This window comes from Cydia amplana, chromosome 2, assembly GCF_948474715.1.
Source record: "Cydia amplana chromosome 2, ilCydAmpl1.1, whole genome shotgun sequence".
Taxonomy (NCBI): domain Eukaryota; kingdom Metazoa; phylum Arthropoda; class Insecta; order Lepidoptera; family Tortricidae; genus Cydia; species Cydia amplana.
The window spans coordinates 21,156,221-21,175,849 of record NC_086070.1 but is presented as its reverse complement, the minus strand read 5'-3'; the positions used below and the strand labels follow the sequence as shown (position 1 = coordinate 21,175,849).

Genomic DNA, 19,629 nt, shown 5'->3' with positions numbered 1-19,629 from the left:
GCTGCAGAATGCGTGCACCTTTCTTACGCTTCGGGCCTTCCGCCCTACGCGAAGCTCGGCCTTCGGACTTCGCAATTAAGATACTTGGGGAAACCTAAAGAAAGCATGCACTTTTCTTACGCTCCAGGCCTTCGGCCCTACGCAAAGCTCGGCCTTCGGCCTTCGCAATTAAGATACTTGGGGAAGCTGCAGAAAGCATGCACCTTTCTTACGCTCCGGGCCTTCGGCCCTACGCGAAGCTCGGCCTTCTGGTTTCGTAATTAAGAAACTTGAGGAAGCTTCAGAGAGCGTGCACCTTTCTTACGGTCCGGGCCTCCGGCCCTACGCGAAGCTCGGCCTTCGGCCTTCGCAATTAAGATACTTGGGAAAGCTGCAGAAAGCGTGCACCTTTCTTACGCTCCGGGCCTTCGGCCCTACGCGAAGCTCGGCCTTCGGCCTTCGCAATTAGGATACTTGGGGAAGTTACAGGAAGCATGCACCTGCCTTACGCTTCGGACCGTCGGCCCTAAGCGGAGTTCGGCCTTCGGCCTTCGTAATTAAAATACTCGGGGAAGTTGCAGGAAGAGCCCATCTGTCGTAAGTTTTACTTACGTACGTACTCGTACTACGTACGGACACAGCTATACTACAGAATGAGAGATGAATATCATTATCTCATTCTAACAAATGGCTTTGTCCCTACATACGTAAGTAAAACTTAGAAGTGTATCTCGAGCTTTATATAAAAAATACGTATAAAAATATACGGTTATAATGACACTTTCACACTTTGTTCCGTCAAAGTCGGTGCAGAGTTGTATCTGAAGACGGACTCTACAATCTCAGACTCTCTACAAAGAACTTATTTACACTTTTCTATTCCCTTAGCGCAATTTAGAACATATTGGCTTGGTTTCAAAACAAGTAAAATATGATTAATATAATACCTATGTATAATTTTTTTTTATGATCAGCGGTCAAACCCAACAATAATATCCCAACAATAGGATAATATTTGGTTTTATGAGATTAGCTTTTCTTAATATATTTTGTAAATTCTTACTTTCTTAAAATTGAACTTAAACCCTCATATTGTATATATAATATTGATCGTCTTTCAAAGCGCTTCATTTTGATGCCCTACTCGATGGGTTTGCAAGAATTTTTTTTCTTAAGGTTGCGTAATATGGCGTATTAAGTCCGCCATATTGATTTTGTAATGACGTCACATAGCCTATGTCACCCGGGATGACGTAAGGATTCTAATGATGTATCATACATCTAAATCGGTTAAGGAATTCTGAAGTTATCGTGGAATAAAGAAACTCACATACATATATACATACAAACATGAACGCTGAAAACAATACACTCTTTTTTTTGGGCAGTCGTGTAAAAATTGTGTAATGTACGGAACCCTTGGAACGCGAGTCCGACTCGCACTTGGCCGGTTTTTTTATCTTATCCACGTCCGAATTGCATTTATTCATGGAAATAATCAATTAAATGTTATCAGATTACTATCCAACTAAATCTAATACGCGTGTTGATTTCATTGATTATTATATAATTGCTTTTATGTAAATTTTGGCCGATGTAGCATATTTCGCGATATACCTTATATTCCGTGTTATTTTGCAAAAGATTTGTATTCACCATTAATTTTTGTCCGTTCTCATTTTCAGGACATAAGGTATGGCGAGATTTACAGCCGGGACTTCGTGGACTCCAAAGAAGACAAGAACACTGATGAGGGGCTGATGAACCTGCATAATAATGAAGCAGGAAGACGGGTACTTAATCATTTAAATATCATGAACTAAAGAACTTTATAGCAGATGATAAAGAATCAGTAGTTCGTCTCTTTTGATCTAGAACGCATGATGCTACCACGTCGAGTCACAAACATTCAGAAGATATCATGTTACCGTAAAAAAGCGTTTGCGAAAACTAGTTTTGACAATAAAAACACAGTCAAACATTTTTTTATAGGTAGGTAATACCGGAAACTGACTATTCAAAGCAAAAATGCCGTGAGGGCGATTCGAACTTTATAATCTTGTTGTTGTGATACGGTTATTGATAATAATGATCTCTCAGATATAAACTTCGAATCGCCTTCCGTGATAATAGTGAAATCAAGAAAATTACTGAATGTATTTAGGCTTGACACAAGAGGTGACAATCTATGTCCAACGACAGCTGCACTACTGTTCATTTTACTATGGAAAATGACAGTAACAGCGACGCGTTGAGTACCAGTAGTTCAGCTGCGGTCAGAAATGGAATGTTACCCTTGTTAGTGGCAGTTGCACCATCCGCACTTGACAGACTGATCAACGTCACCCGGCGCGCCGCGGCGGTTTACTATGAAACTTTCCATACAATAAAATTTAGTGAACTCCGTAACGATGACAAACAAAACAACAACATGGTGCAACCGACCCTTAATGTACTGTTTCCAGGCGGTCCGCGGGCGCATGCAGCGCGTGTGCAAATGCCACGGCATGTCCGGGTCGTGCTCGGTGCGTGTTTGCTGGCGCCGGCTGCCGCAGCTCCGCGCCGTCGGCGACGCGCTCACCACTCGATACGAAGGGGCGTCACATGTTAAGGTACTGCATTTGTTTATTGATGTGGTTTCACTTTAAAGGATGACAAACGTTAGGACGGCCCGCGTCTGGGCTAAAGCATCCGACACTTCGTTTTCTGTAGATACTTAGCATCCCGTGATCATCGGTCACCTGTCATAGAAAACGAAGTGTCGGTTGCCTCGGCCCGGGTCCGGGCTCTAGCGTGAGTCATCCTTTAAGCTCTTTTTGTAAAATATTTACCTTTGAGATTTGACTTTTGAAATTAAACAATTTTAATGACTCGCAACACACCATCTTATTTGTTTTTAGTTCCTTCTCATCTTCTGTATCACATACCTTTTTCTAATAAGTCAGCCAAGTTACTTTTATCAACTTTTGTCTTTTAAATATTAGACCTTGCTGCCTTGGTTTTCACACGGTAGGTATGCTTGTTATCTTTCCTTTTCCTTTCTCTGGGGTATTCATAAAATGGAAAGGTCTAACGGTAAATAAATAATGGATTTAACGAATTCCAGGTGGTTGAAAGAAAAAGAGGAAAGAACATAAGGAAATTGCGACCCCTTCACGCTGACATGAAGAAACCTAACAAAACAGACCTGGTTTACTTAGAAGAATCTCCTGACTACTGCGAACCTAATGATGAGTGAGTTTTGTTCAACAACTTAATTTCAAGTATTTCTTGTTGGTACAGTAGTTAATCGATACTCTTCTTCAGAGCTATCCTTCTTTTGCGGTCTGAGCTATTCTTCTCTTTCCAATATTATTGCGGTGCTATGCGAAGCAAGCGCCAGCCGCCATAAGGTACCTTTTTCCGTGGAACGTCACATTTGTTTTTTTTTATTTCAGGCTCGGCATCCTCGGCACGCGCGGGCGCTCGTGCAACCGCACGTCGGCCGGGCTGGACGGTTGCCGCCTGCTGTGCTGCGGGCGCGGCTACCAGACGCGCGTCCGCGACCACGAGGAGAAGTGCCGCTGCCGCTTCGTCTGGTGCTGCCGAGTGCACTGCGAGCTCTGCCGCTACAAGCGGGATCATCATGTCTGCAATTAACTGAGGTGGTTTTCGCTTTTGTTTACAAATACAGTCCTACAAGAATGTAGAAAATTGAGCCACTAGGTTTCAATAGGCAACATGTGATGCAAACATTACATCTATCTCATTCTGTCGCAGTGCGTTTGTTTGCTTTGTTTGCTGATAGTTTGCTGTTAAACATTTGACGTTTGACGCATTGGCAAAAAAATCGTTGTTACAGGACAACTGTGTTACCAAGGTGGTTCGCTTAGTTAGTTATTTTTAGGGTTCCGTTCCCAAAGGGTAAAAACGGGACACTATACTAAGACTCCTCTGTCCATCTGTCTGTCTGTCCGTCTGTCTGTCTGTCACCAGGCTGTATCTCATGAACCGTGATAGCTATAGACAGGTGAAATTTTCACAGATGATGTATTTCTGGTGCCGCTATAGCAACAAATACTGAAAAGTACGGAACCCTCGGTGGGCGAGTCTGACTCCCACTTGTCCGTTTTTTAAATTTCTATGTTTCTTGTAGGGCTGCAGGTGATACAACGATATCCAGTGTGTTTTTGTTGGAACTCTGACTTCATTGGGCGAAAATGTTGCATTTGATTTCAATGTAATTTTTGAAAAGTTGCAATTGAAGAAGTATTGCAGGAAAATATACTCAGAATGCTCTATTATTCGACCAGGTTATTGAGGCTTTCAATTGCACGGTCACAAACTTACATACATAGGTTCTCGTGATATGAAGTGTTTACACATGGTGGTTCAAGAAAGTAATGAAAGCTGACTTTGGTTTCAATGTAAGTAGGTATTTTATTTATTACATTTATAAAAAAGCATATACCAGTCAATATCTCTGACAAGTTGATAAACTGAGAGTCTAAAATATATTAGGGTATTAAATCCTTAACTTTTTTTATAAACAAATGTTGAAAATTGATAACGGTATCATAGTAAATGAAAGAGTTTTACAGGAAAACAGTGAACTGAAATTTTCAATTTAATTGTCTGATCCAAATCCAAATAGCTGTATGACTGATTATTTTATCTTCCGCCTTTTGCAATTTATGAGTATCGTACAATCAATAATATACAGCCATAAAATATGATAACTGGTGAATGTTTCATTGTTTGTATAGGTACTTAAATAAAATTTGATTCTCTATATATACCTATTGTGAATGGACTGATTTATTTTAAGCGAATAAAGTTTGTTTATTTTTTAACTTAAGCTTTAAAATTATTTACAGTATTACTTTTAATTTATTTTACTTTAGAGTTATTGGTGTACAAAGTTGTAAATAATGTTTTGTTATAAAATTTAGTAGTAAATTAGGACCAGCCAGTAGTACTTCAATAATATTGATAACCATTTTAATTTTATCAAATTGTAAATAATATGTTTAAGTGTCATCGTAATTTTAGGAAAATGTAATGATTAATTTTATTTTCTACCTCAAATGATCGAAATATTTTTTCGAGCCACCGAATCCTATTCTAGTAGCGTTACTTTGTTTCGCTTTCTAGGGAATTCGTAACTATTGTGTACATATAACGTAATCGAGTGTAAGTTAGTGGTAATAATTTATTACATCTTTATTAAGCTTTATCGTACCAGTCTTTACAGTAAATATAAGCGATAAATTATCATGTTTCTCTTCAAATTCATTTTAATATCCATTGATGTTGTCCACTTCATAATGTGTAAATAGGTACTTTGTAGTCTTAAGTATGTTCGTCTCTCATACTATATATATGATACGTGATATAATATTACTAGTAACTCCGACCTGAAAGATTTAATTTAGATTTGGACTAAGGCATATTTTCAAATTTATATAAAAAACTAGGCTTCGTTTCACATTACTGACTTCATAAGTAGCAAACTTATGCTAAACAATATACAGGCTAATGTCATGAATTTGTTTGCAGTTGAGCCTGAAAAAATAAAAGTTAATTAATTTAAAATGAGGAAAATATTTAGCAGTTATATGCCTGATTCATATATATGGAAATTAAAAGGCGATTATCTGTCGTTAGCAGTAAGTTTGTAATGAAGAGGCATAGATGTGTAATTTTACTTTAATGTTTAGAGGTAAAGAACAATGAATGCAAAGACTCGATGTAACCATTTGTATACATTATACCCACAATTGGTAGGCGAATAGTTACTATTTGATGTAAATGGCGTACAATAAATGTATTAGAAAAGTTTTCTGATGTCTTATTTTAAATACGAGTATTCCAATAGTTCTTTACTCATTTAAGGAAAACTTAATTCTCACAGTATGTATTATTAATGCAATGACACTGGATTCAAGTTTGAGCATCAATCAACAATATCTTTTTGTCATAAATAGGAATCACTTATTTTTGGAATAAGATAAGATTGTAAGTCCCAAGGACAAAGTCATGGCCGTTATGTTACCTATCTAACAAAATAATCATTATGATATTATATAATATGAATTACTAGATATAAAATTGTTTTTTCCTATTCCCGTTTCGTGGCACCTTATTTTATCTATGTTTTTACAAGCCTTTACTTAACTTGCCCTGTTAGTATGTATTTTGGTTTGTAAGTGTGGGTCAAATCTTGGAAGCTAAATTTCCAAATGAGCTGAAAATTTGTGTACATATGTAAGTCGAGTGACAATGCAATATTCTGAAATATCATTGCAGATAAACTGTTCATTCGTCCCGGATTTTGTCTCTCGTGAAACTTGAAATCGGTAACTATGATAGTAATAGGTACAAGAAAATGTATCTATAAGAAAGTACTGAGTTTTAAAACGTTCTCTTTTTATTTAGTTTTCTCATATTCGAACGGAAAATGGAGCGTTTAATTATTATGTAGCAGTAGGCATTAATGCCAGATAAAGTAAAACACAGGTTTCTTCCGTTGCCAGCCACTTCATGTTAAGTAAGGTATCTAGTATTAATTGGTCGCAACACGTGTGCCCGGATTCGCCATCAAATCTCTTCCGGTAAATTCGATAAACTGATTATTTATTAATTGTCGACGATAACTACGGGTGGGCCGGCGATAACACAAAGCATACCACTTCACAAATACTTATTTTCAAGTAAATTGCTCTTTTTTTTCAAGTCGGTTGTTAATATGCTTATGTAATAATTTAGAACGGGAACACCTAAAAACTACACGATGGTGCTTTGAATTACGTCATCCTTGAGATTGTTCCCAATTTTTACCACGGCTTGCTTGCTGGAATGCTGACGTAAAAAATGTCAACTATCGACGTTAGAATCCATAAATAAATATTATAGTTACTTTTTTTGCATCTCAATTGCGATCATGACATTTTGCATCTCACTTTAACAAAAATAACATAGAATAGTAAATCTTGTTTTTCTTTAACTCTTTTGATAACTTATTAGGAAAGTGATTTAGATTGTTATCTTTAGTCGTTATCAAATCATACGACGTACACCTAAATTATGTTTACTGCACAGAAATCACGGTTTTTATCGGGCCTTGGGTTTTGCTTCTACTTATCGATAATATATTGGAACTTCTTTAAAATATGTAAGTTACGGGTAATGTTAGAAGGTTAATTAAACTCAAGTTTACCCTGCTATACCTAACTAGAATAGAATTATCCGAGCCTTTAGGGTAAAGTCCGAAAATTTAAACAACATTAACCTGTATTCGGCTTTCACCCAACACCCAAGCTAATCAATCTAATCTAGGTCTACCCAACACTGGCTGGGAAATGTTAGGTTAATGCAACCATCATCACTTCTGACATTACCCTTCCCAGTGATGGGTAGAGCAAGATGTATGACGGGTAAACGCCGAATACCTACAAATTACTTGATTTGATTTTCGGGCTTTACCCAAAAGTCTACGTATACCCAGGTATACTTAAGTGTACAGCCACACGCTAAGGCCGAGTACCTGGATTACTAAATGGACTGAATCGTTATGGAATCAAATGGTACTCAGGCGTTGCATGTGCCTGCACAGACTGCATAAAATAAGGTGGGAGGCGATAGCAAGGGATCCTATTGGCCTAAGTCCCTACTTCCCTAGCCCTAACTTATTCTATGACAAGGATGTCTGTACCGGGAGACCTATCGGTAACAGACGGATTCCCTACGGGGGGGGGGATCAAGGTGGTTTGGATGGATACTTGCTGCCGATCGCCCAGGCTCAAGCGACCGATTAAGGCTGAAGGAGTCTTATGCCACAGCAAGGGTTCCTGTAAAAAGGTGGTGGATGGGAGCCTCTACTCTCAGAGTGTCGCCCTGAGCACGCAGAGGTTTTTGGGTATAGAGGTAGTGAAACACCAACGGACAATTGGTATCTGATTTATTTACAATTTGCATTTCTTTATATACACAACTTTACCTGTGCCTATAGCACACATATGTAAATCTTATTTGTATTACATCCGTGTAAAGTGCAACTAAGACAATATGTTTCTGCTGTGTCAATCTGTTGCTTAAACATCCTGGCGACTCCCGAAGGCTGTATCGGACGTAACTCTATTTCTTCGAACTGGCTGCTGTTGACCGTTGGGTTTGTTCTGTGGCGCTTGGGTTTCGGTGGAGCCGACCTGGCGGGGGCGGCGGACAGCGAAGCAGACCGCTGGCTGGTTACGCAGGAACGAATGTGTAACAGGACTTTGTATCTGTTTCCAAATTGTATTGTCTAATTGCTTTTGGAGTAAATTCTCGTTGCTAGTGAGATGTTTAAATATGTCTCTGGAGCTGTCAAGAACTTCCTCATCTCTGGTTATATCTTCTATTTGATTGGTTGTTTCGTTTGTATTTAATGAAAAGTTGGCTTGTCTTCAGAACGTTGCTAACACCGATATTGTGTTAGCTCTTCTTGCTGCTAGAATGTTTCTTCTTGTTTTGATAATACAGTTTTCTGCAATGTGGATGACAGCTGTATTCTGGATCATAATTTTTTTCCCTTTCTCCATCGCAAATTATGTTGTGATATACTTCTAAACTGTATACTTTTCCTTTTTTATTTTGCTTTGGTACTGGTGTCACGTGAATCAAAGTGTATATATCTTGTAATGCGAAATAACCATATCCTTTTATGTATGTTGAGTTTTCTGTGACCTTCGTATCTATTAGTTGATTTTGCACTATTCTTAGCTTCGTTGGTTGGTTGGTTGGTTGCTTGGTTGGTTGGTTGGTTACTTGGTTGGTTGGTGGTGGTTGGGTTGGTTGGTAGGTTTGTTGGTTGGTTGGTAGGTAGGTTGGTTGGTTGTTTGGTTGGTTGGTGGTGGTTGGGTTGGTTGGTTGATTGGTTGGTGGATTGATTGGTTGGTTGGTTGGTTGTTGGATTGGTTGGTCGGTTGGTGGATTGGTTGGTTGGTGGATTGGTTGGTTGGTGGATTGGTTGGTTGGTGGATTGGTTGGTTGGTGGATTGGTTGGTTGGTGGATTGGTTGGTTGGTGGATTGGTTGGTTGGTGGGTTGGTTGGTAGCTTAGCTTGGTTGGGAGGTTGGGTTGGTTGGTTGGTTGAGATGAATCATTGGGTGATGGGGTGTGTTGCAAAAATGACACAACACTGTACTGTTACATTTCTCTGCCGAGTCATGACTTATGCAATTGTAACATTTTTTCCGGTCTCGAACCACCTTAAGGCGCTCGGGAATACTTAGCAATTTAAACTTTGCGCAAGAATAAGTTGTTGAGTTTAACAGCGTCCATGTTGTAAGTTTGTCAGTCAAACCCTACCAAATTTTTTTATACCTAACCGTGGGAGGACAATGTTAACAAGGTCGCGGTGTATAACGTACCTAGTGGTGGAGGGTGAATTTAATAGTCGATACTACTGACTGGTTGGTTGTCAATATCACCGACTCAACAGATACCCCTTAAGTTACCATGTACTCATAGCAATGTTATCCTTAAGGGATATCCGGCTCGAAGGACCATATGTATAGCCACACGCTAAGGCCGAGTACCTGGATTACTAAATGGACTGAATCGTTATGGAATCAAATGGTACTCAGGCGTTGCATGTGCCTGCACAGACTGCATAAAATAAGGTGGGAGGCGATAGCAAGGGATCCTATTGGCCTAAGTCCCTACTTCCCTAGCCCTAACTTATTCTATGACAAGGATGTCTGTACCGGGAGACCTATCGGTAACAGACGGATTCCCTACGGGGGGGGGATCAAGGTGGTTTGGATGGATACTTGCTGCCGATCGCCCAGGTTCAAGCGACCGATTAAGGCTGAAGGAGTCTTATGCCACAGCAAGGGTTCCTGTAAAAAGGTGGTGGATGGGAGCCTCTACTCTCAGAGTGTCGCCCTGAGCACGCAGAGGTTTTTGGGTATAGAGGTAGTGAAACACCAACGGACAATTGGTATCTGATTTATTTACAATTTGCATTTCTTTATATACACAACTTTACCTATAGCACACATATGTAAATCTTATTTGTATTACATCCGTGTAAAGTGCAACTAAGACAATATGTTTCTGCTGGTTTATGCCCTAGATTGATCTGCGTGGATCAGCGCGATGCGCTGACGCAATCTGTTGCTTAAACATCAAGTTTACTTTAAAATAAACTATTATACTTTACCAACAGGGTTCAATCAGCAGCATTGCTTATTTATTTACATACTTTTATAATCTTTTTCTACTCCCGTACTTTTATTTGTCATTTAAAGAGTCGTGCACACACCTTTAAAACCCTACCTTACAGTTGTCAAGACAAGTCTTTAGTCTATTCCCCAAAACAGAATTTGTGCATATGTACGCAGTATCTTTTTGGCGATTTTACGATACTTCGTGTAATGACCACTTAAAAAATATAGAATGAAATACAGTGTTGCCAGCCTTATTCTAAACGTCATCTCTGACAAATAAGTGAACCATAGACATGTTTTTTTTATTCCATTCATTCATTCATTCTTTTCCCGCCCGTACCCTCCATTTTTGCTACTTCTTGAATTAAAAATATTTGTTAAAAATTTACAATTTTATTTCAAAGTGCTTGGTCGTAGAAAAAGTATTGTATGCAACGTTGTTCAACTGAGTCAAAAAATACTCGTGGCGTCTTTATTAACAATTTTCGGCTTCGCCTCAAATTGTTACTCACGCTACTCGCCTTTTTTGACCTCTCTTAAACAACGGTTGCATAAAATACTATAAAAAAAATCTTGATAACTTTGATACGCTTGATCATAAGTTTTACTTGTACAGGTGGTTTCTTAAACTTTTTATTTTTTATTTAACACTGTTGCTCTTCTTGCTCTTTTGCTCATCTTCTTGTTCCGAGAGAACTTCCAAGTTCTCTATTCACCGAGAGGGTTTCCCAACCATGGGTATGTGTTTGGACACGCGCTACAGACCTGCATCCAGTATGCACCCTGAAAACAAGAAAACAATTTATAACAAATTATATTATAATTATAACATTTATATTTAAGAACATTTATAATCAAAGACAATTTATAATCAATAATCAAAGACAAAATTTATAAAATTAGGTATTAATATCTCAAAAAATGTGCTCGGTATTATCCCAAATGGGGCTCCAACATGGTGCAAATTTACATGGAAAGCAAGCTACTCACCCATTCGTTGTGGTCTGAGGTGAGCGGGCCACAGCTCTGATGCGGGCACTCGGTGGACTGCCAGGTCCTGCACGGCCGGCTCCTGTATTCATTAACTGGTACAGGATCCTTCACCCAGTCGATCACTTCAGCCGAGTTCACCTAGAATTACCGGGAAGATATAATAGTTGTATCTAAATCTAAACAAATTTATGAGTAAATAGGTTCCAATACAATCGGAATAGTTAAGGTGATATGAATCAAGTTAGCTAATAAATGGAATTTGATTTATTAATAGTTACGTCATAAATCCATATAAATCTGAACAAGTAGTTCAAGTGCATAATGTTATAATGAGATCATGACAATCTTTACCATAAAAACATCATGTAGGTTGTTGATCATGTCTAAGAATCTTGCCAAAGCCCTGTAGACAGCGGGGTTGCTTGCGATGTACCACTCGTGGACGTAGAAGCCAAAAGGCGAGCGGTTGCCCATGTAGTGCCTCTCGAAGTTGTCTACTATGAACTTGAACCAGGCTTCTTCGTCAGTCAGGGTAGGCCTGTCAGAGAAAAATGTTAAATCACAATAATTTCCAAGTTTTTTTACCGAATAGCAATTTGCTATAAAGATTCACTCATCGGAAACCCATTACTACTTATTAGGATGTGGTACAATTTAATGTTTTTTTGACCTTAATATTTTCAGTATCTCAAAATACCATTATAATATCAGGTACCTAGTAGATTTATGAATATCCTTGATAAAAAGCTTTACTTATAGTTATTGGCGCAAATCAACAAGGAAGCGCTGGTGGCCTAGCGGTAAGAGCGTGCGACTTGCAATCCGCAGGTCGCGGGTTCGAACCCCGGCTCGTACCAATGAGTTTTTCGGAACTTATGTACGAAATATCATTTGATATATTTACCAGTCGCTTTTCGGTGAAGGAAAACATCGTGATAAAACCGGACTAATCCCAATACGGCCTAGTTTACCCTCTGGGTTGGAAGGTCAGATGGCAGTCGTTTTCGTAAAAACTAGTGCCCACGCCAATTACTGGGATTAGTTGCCAAGCGGACTCCAGGCTCCTATGAGCCGTAGCAAAAATGCCGGGACAACGCGAGGAAGATGATGATTGGCGCAAATCAACAATATGCAATAAATAGTCAAAGATCACCAAATAATACTTACACACTGAAGCAAGAATCAACCATCGAGCAAGTGAACCCGCCTAAATCGACCCAACTGACCATAGGTAGAACCCACACCCCAGGAATAGATGCAGTGGGGCATTCGGGAATAACGCAATCCTGGGTAGAGGCGTAGTCGAGGGTGTACGGCCAGAGGCCAGGGTTTATCTGGTTGATGGTAGGCATAGAGCAGTCGTACTCGAGTCCGTAGTCGGCCATGACTTGGAAGGAAGCATTGCCAGTCATTTGCAGGAATGGGATTCGGAGACCTGGAAATGGACAAGAAGTGTCAATCATAATGTCAAGTTTCCGTATAAGAATTAGTCGATAAAGCTTCCATTTACTTTTACGAGTATCAAAGAGTGTTAATTGAGTGCCTGTCCGCTTTTCTAAGATCAACTACGCCATGCCATAGTAATACTATGGCGAACTTGATATTAGAAATCGGACAGGCTATACAACGTAGTAAGTATAAGGTATAGGTATGATATGATATGACCTACATAAATTATACGACATCTGCAGTAGAAAAGAATGTTATTGCAAGAACGAAGACGAGTATGTACAATGAAAAGAAACTAAAAAAGTAAATTATGAATTGGAAATGGTTATTTACAAAACATAAAGAGAAAGGTTGTGCTCGAGGCTGCATTGATAACTGAATTGTTAATAGTCTTATCACTACTTTAAGATAACCAAAATTTAAATATCTTTTTTTTTATTTAAAAATATTTATTAATTAAAATTAAGCTGCTTACCTTTAAGCGTCTCAATCGGAATATTAGCGAAATGAGACATTTGAACTTTCTGGTCTGCAAATTCCATCTTCATGTCATCGTAGGTAGCTTCCTTCCAATAGGTGTCAGGAGTTTGGTGGCTTACGGAGTGGAGTGCAATCTCAAGACCATGGTTATACAGCTCGTTCACGATGGTGTAGTCGGTATATTCATGGTTGATGTAGTAGGTAGTGCCGACGGGACAGCCATTGCTGTTGAGACGGCCGTAAACGAGGGCGCGATAGGTGTTGATGTTGACGACGTTCACGCCGTCATCAAAGGTTAACGTGAAAAACTAAAAGATGAATTTGTTAAAGCGGCTATGTAAAAAAAATGTCAATGTTGATAATGGTATCCAAGTACAGAGATACCTGGTACCTAAATTCTCGGTTTTGTTGAAAATCAGGATTGAGTACCGAATCAATTGTATTTTTTACATTAGTTGTTTTTTAAACGTTGAGCTATATTTATAATGAGGCTTCTAGAATATACACTGTATAATATTTTTTACTGATTCTTATAACTTCGACAACTGATTGGACAGGTGAATGGTCAAAATGAATGGAGGAGGACCATTGCAGATTTATAGATCTGAGAGAAATGTGATTGAGCATAACGCACATTTAGCCCAAAAATATCCTATCCCAACTATCTATTTGTTAGCTAATGGAATGTAAATCAATTAGGAGGCGATGTAGTGGAGCAATTAATAAATTTTGACTGTAACTATGTACTTACCGAGCTGCCAAGAGGGCGTACCTGGGAAGACCGACTGGTGGCCGCCCGGTAGGTCGGCCCAGATACCGCTGGGGAGACAGTGTGGAGGCGGATCTGCGTCAGCTTCAAGCCGATAATTGGCAGGAAATGGCGCAGGATCGGGCAAAATGGTGTGCTCTCGTTTCGGAGGCCAAGATCCTCTTTGGGTCGCTGAACCGTAATAGTTAGTAATTATGTACTCACTTGTGGCGTATCCCGCGCGTGTAGTCCGCCGGGAATATCAGTGCCTGAACACCTGCAGGCGGGCAACTGGCAAGCCTCGGGGTCACAAGACTCGGCCAGAGGCAGCACGTCCTCTTCAGCCCACGCAGCCGCCAACAACGCTAGAAAGAGCAACCGCTTCATTTTGCCTGACTAACTATATGACCTAGTGTTCAAACTTATATAATGCGGCTAAATTATCAGCGGGTGCACCTTATGAGAGTACGTTTATCAAAATTAAGATATGAAAAGCGATTAATTCTGTGATTTCGCACGATTGTGCTGATAGTTCACTACAATTTAGTCATATTGTTTAGTGTGGTAGCTGTTTCAGCGGTAATGACGAGGCTTGTAAAAAAGAAACTGGCTTTGTGTCAGTCGGACTAGTACGACTTTACTAGACGACTTTACAGCCAACCATATTTTTTTTTTTTCATAAAATGTGAGGAATCGAATGGTATCCTTACTTACTTCGTTTTTGGAAGTAAAAAAAAAATCTTATATTTTGATAGTTTCAGGTGCTGTATTTTTGTAATATTTATTTCCTTATTTTTTTAAAATATCGTCGGGATGTAGTATTAATTCAATATACGCGATATAATCCGTTTTAATAGTTTTTTTTCACGAGTAACTATCGCGGTAACCGAAGACAATATTAAATTGTATTAATTAATCTTAAATTACATCTATACACAATTTATTTATTTGGACCGGACTCATGAGTTAAGGGGCCTTCTTAAATCTTCGATCATCTTAAATATAGTACTTAATATTTACTACCAGTTTCACTAATATTATGTTATAGTGATATATTAGATTAGTGACCGGTCTGTACGATTTACGATTAAATTAATAGATCTAAATGGACTTTTATCTTCATGTTTTTCTGAAGTAGGTACGCGATTACAAACATGTGCTTCTCCTTCATCTAGATAAAAATAATGTACACAAGTAGCAAATTATTATCTTTAACAGATCTACATATTTTATAAACCAAATACTGTAGCTACCCTTTGTCATTGCTAGCTCTCTAGCTTGCTAGGTCTTACTCTAGGTACATATTTGATATTATAGGAAAAAGTAAAAAAAAAAATTGTTGATTTATTTTTAAATTGTTTATTTATTTAAAATAATTTTGCTGATTACTTTAATAAGCTTAAAGTTCGACTTTTAGGTCTCTTGCTTCTTATTTGGAGATATCTTCCAGGTCCATAAAGCAGGTTTATTGACCGAGAGGGTTTCCCAACCATGGGTATGTGTTTGGACACGCGTTACAGATCTGCATCCAGTATGCACCCTGAAAGCAAGAAAAAATATTTATGAATAAACAAACACCGCCATATTCTAAGTTTTTAAAGTATGTCTTTTGGTAATTAATATTCGGCAATTCGGTCGTCTCCATGATGGTGCATTCACATGCTAAACAAGCCATGACAAACCTTTAGTAATGGATAGCCGAGGCTTGGCGGGTGTGTAAGTGTGGCTTCAGCATTATCGAAGTCTTGCAACGGTCTACCAAGATCAGCAGTAATGCCTCTTTGACATTGTGAAAACCACTAACGCCGCTATACTTTAGTCTTATGGCCTGCTTGCAAAAGAAAATTCTTCCCCACATTATCGTGTCCCTTTACAGGTAGCTATTTTTCACAGTACATTCACTTTCACATGAATCTTGGCCATCTTGGGAAGAGGTAAGACTTAAGAGTAAGAGGCGTGAATCTCTGTTAAGCTCGTGCATGGCACTGAAGTTTTGATCAATTTTTAACAAGATACTTTTATAATGTTTTTTGATTCAATTATTCATTATCATTTATATTATTCACTTATTCATTGGGAGAGCCACAGTTTCAACCATCAACCACTTCGAATCCGGTTAATTTGGTTCTTTGCCTCTCTATCGCTCGAATTTGTTCCCGGTAGGCCCTCAGTTTTAAATGTGGTTGTGATGTTGTCCTACTCACCCATATGTTGTGGTATGAGGAGAGAGGGCCACAGCTCTGTCGCTGGCAAGTGGTAGTTTGCCAGGTCCTGCAGGGCCGGCTCCTGTATTCATTAACTGGTACGGGATCCTTCACCCAGTCGATCACTTCAGCCGAGTTTACCTAGAATTATCCGGAAAATAACGTTGTCGTTGTCTAAATATAAACTAATAAAATATGGGGTAGATACGATTATAACAATCCATGGTTTACTTACATGGTTTAAGCCATGAGCTTACATGGCTGAGATACTAAATAGCAGATTTAATTATTAAAAGTATATGGGTTAATACGATCAGAATTGTTAGTTGGGTACGAGTATTAATCAATAAAGTCTAAGCTAGCTTACAAATAAAACTAAACGTGCTAAGTACCTAGATTAAGTTACCCAGAGCATAGGGTGATCAAAAGTACAAGGAAGCACTTCTAAAAAAGGTAGGTAGCTAGTGGCTTCCAGATGAAATTAAACAGTGAGAAATTGAAGTAGGTAAGTATAATGAAAGCATAACTAATAATAATCTTTACCACAAAAGCATCTTGTAGATTGTTGACCATGTCTAAGAATCTTGCCAAAGCCCTGTAGATGGCGGGATAACTTGAGATGTACCACTCGTGGACGTAGAAGCCAAAAGGCGAGCGGTTGCCCGAGTAGTGCCTCTCGAAATTGGTTACTATGAACTCGAACCAGGCGTCTTCATCAGTCAGGGGAGGCCTGTTAGAGATAATTGTTAAATGACTACAATATCCAACTTTTTTCCTAAATAACAGTTTGCTATAAAGATTCAGTTATCAGCAACTAATTATCACGTGGTACAACAATTTAAGGTGACCTAAGACAATACCATGAAATAAGCTTTATAGTTATTAGCTTATAACAAAAATATGCAATAAATATATTTAATGACAGTAACCGCGATCACTTACCAGACCCGCAATGAGCCGTTAATGTCATTAAATATGTATGTGAACAAAACGCGAGAGTTTAAAGTGTTACATGTAATTAATAGTGAAGGCGCAGCAAATAATACATACACACTGAAGCAAGAGTCCACCATCGAGCAAGTGAACCCGCCCAAATCGATCCAACTGACCATAGGCAGAACCCACACCCCAGGAATAGATGCAGTGGGGCATTCGGGAATAACGCAATCCTGGGTAGATGCGTAGTCGAGGGTGTACGGCCAGAGGCCAGGGTTTATCTGGTTGACGGTAGGCATAGAGCAGTCGTACACGAGTCCGTAGTCGGCCATGACTTGGAAGGAAGCATTGCCAGTCACCTGCAGGAATGGGATTCGAAGACCTGGAAAAGCAGAAGAAATATTTGTATCATCTTGTTCACATGTACATGTATGTAAGAATTACAATAAGCTCGCTTTGCTTCGCTTTTTCGCTTTATTGATGACGCTTCAATTGACTGCTATGAAAGGGTGATGATTGAGTTCCAAAAGAATCAGATTTAGAATAAATGAATGTGTAAGACTGGTGCACGTAAGGGTATATAAGTAAGTAAGTAGCCTATGGGCATATCTCATACGACGTGTGACGTAGAATTAATGATGTTATTGCAAAATTGTTATTTACCAATTTGTTTCGTCTATAATTAAGAAAATGATTCAAATTCCACTTCTTACCTTTAATTGCATCAATCGGAATATTAGCGAAGTGAGACATTTGGTGTCTCTGTTCTCCAAATTCCATCTTCATGTCATCGTAGGTAGCTTCCTTCCAATACGTGTCAGGGGTTTGATGGCTTATGGAGTGGAGTGCAATCTCAAGTCCATTGTTGTACAGCTCGTTCACGATGGTGTAGTCGGTATATTCGTGGTTGATGTAGAAGGTAGTGCCGGCGGGACAGCCATTGCTGTTGAGACGGCCGAAAAGGAGGTCGCGATAGGTGTTGATGTTGATGACATTCACGCCGTCATCAAAGGTTAACAGGACAAACTAAAAAAATTACATGATGAAATTGCTTATACCTTATATTATTTAATTTCAATATTGAAAAATATATCCACGCACAAAGATTTACATCAGGATTTAGTATCGAATCATACTGGTTATCTACTTAATTGTTACTATAATTTGTTCGCAACCACAGACCACCTCCACTAGACGGCGAATGAGACAATCGACATCACCAGTGTCAGTCGGACTGCACTAACAAGGAATATCTTTTAGGATCTTAGGAGGATCTTAATTGTTTATAAATTAGCTGTCACTAGTTGAAGTTAAAAACGTTTTGCGACTTTTAGTCCATACTAGGCGCATGCCTTCTAGAATATCAATTTTATGATATTTTACTGATTCTGATAACTTCGACAGCTAAATAGCTAAACTGAATGGAGGAGGAACATTGTAGTTTGTTAGATCTAAGAAGTGGTTCAGGATGACGCATATGTAGACCAAAAATATCGCAACTATCTATTTATCAGCAAGGAATTTAAATTTTGGAGGCGAAATGAAATGAAAATTTTATTGATAACAATTGTTACATGTGTTTTCTTTTGCTATTTGTGCACAATCCAAGTTGCATAAGTATATATGAAATTAATTATTAAAATTATCAATACGTATTAAATTAAATTATCTATAATATATACATCAAATTATTAACAACAATTGCGATTTAGTCTAGCAATTAGTTACTTGGACTGTACTCACTTGTGGCGTATCCCGAGCGTTAAGTCCACCGGGAATATCAGTGCCAGAACACCTGCAGGAGGGCAGCTGGCAAGCCTCGCGGTCACAAGACTCGGCCAGAGGCAGCACATCCTCTTGAGCCCACGCAGCGGCCAACAACACTAGAACCAGCAAACACTTCATTCTGCTTGACTAACTCAATACTCTAATGGTCAAACTTATATACATATAGCGGCTAAATTATCAGCGATTGTACCTACGGTATATACTTACACATTTTTATCAAACATGTCTATTATATTAAGATATGACTAGTGATTAAAGCTGAGATTTCGCTATTTAGATTGTGCTGATACCCTGTCAATATTGTTTAGTGTAATGGTTGGTGTAGCGGAAATGACGCGGGTTTTGTTATAGTTTGGGAATTCTACCTTACCTTACTTAGAAGAAAAGGAAAAGAATGTGCCTGTTGGTTAGGAGGGTACAATAATTTTAATTACATGATTACAGACTAAGTAACTATAAGTATCTGCATACATACCTAAACACTCGAAAGACATTAGGTACCTCCTTCGGGAGTTTGGTAAAAAATATAAAGAAATTATTAATAAATGCGAATAAATTCGTTTTAATTTTTTATGCAATATTTAGTAAGTTGGCGCTTTTTAAGCATGAGATTTATTAATTTAAGTTGCATTGGGATATCTTCGAGAGCTAAAAAAAAATTTTTTGAAAAATTTAAATATTTCCTACATTAGAACACTTTTTATTGTAGCAGCAATAAACACGATGACATATTTAATAAGCGTTATACCTAGACGTTTTAGTAGCGTAAATGTTGCGTTGTGGTTTACTGGATACCTACTAGCCATTTTCAAAATAATCCCGTTTTCGAATTAACCGTTATGCACCTTACAGTAAAATAATG

General features: G+C 38.5%; 3 protein-coding genes across 3 annotated transcripts in view; 1 reads left to right on the top strand and 2 right to left on the bottom strand.

Moving 5' to 3' along the window:
- The window catches only part of LOC134660055 (protein Wnt-4-like), an 85,808-nt gene extending 82,159 nt beyond the window's left edge, over positions 1-3,649 (top strand). The window contains exons 5-8 of the mRNA XM_063515757.1: positions 1,665-1,772; positions 2,445-2,591; positions 3,086-3,213; positions 3,417-3,649. Of these exons, the coding sequence (XP_063371827.1) occupies positions 1,665-1,772; positions 2,445-2,591; positions 3,086-3,213; positions 3,417-3,618 (585 nt within the window). The 3' untranslated portion in view covers positions 3,619-3,649. The remainder of the gene's footprint in view (positions 1-1,664; positions 1,773-2,444; positions 2,592-3,085; positions 3,214-3,416) is intronic.
- Positions 3,650-10,833: 7,184 nt separating this feature from the next.
- LOC134659927 (chitin deacetylase 8-like) lies at positions 10,834-14,242 on the bottom strand. The gene is made up of 6 exons (XM_063515625.1): positions 14,065-14,242; positions 13,087-13,399; positions 12,330-12,597; positions 11,514-11,700; positions 11,160-11,300; positions 10,834-10,952 (listed from the first exon to the last, which is right to left on the bottom strand). Exons 1-6 carry the CDS (start codon positions 14,224-14,226, stop codon positions 10,878-10,880), a joined length of 1,146 nt encoding a protein of 381 aa, XP_063371695.1. The 5' UTR covers positions 14,227-14,242; the 3' UTR covers positions 10,834-10,877.
- Positions 14,243-15,265: 1,023 nt separating this feature from the next.
- On the bottom strand, positions 15,266-18,899 carry LOC134659918 (chitin deacetylase 8-like). The gene is made up of 6 exons (XM_063515614.1): positions 18,723-18,899; positions 17,693-18,005; positions 17,094-17,361; positions 16,587-16,773; positions 16,044-16,184; positions 15,266-15,379 (listed from the first exon to the last, which is right to left on the bottom strand). The coding sequence occupies exons 1-6, from the start codon at positions 18,882-18,884 to the stop codon at positions 15,305-15,307; spliced, it is 1,146 nt and encodes a 381-aa protein (XP_063371684.1). The 5' UTR covers positions 18,885-18,899; the 3' UTR covers positions 15,266-15,304.
- Between the last annotated feature and the right edge of the window lie 730 nt (positions 18,900-19,629).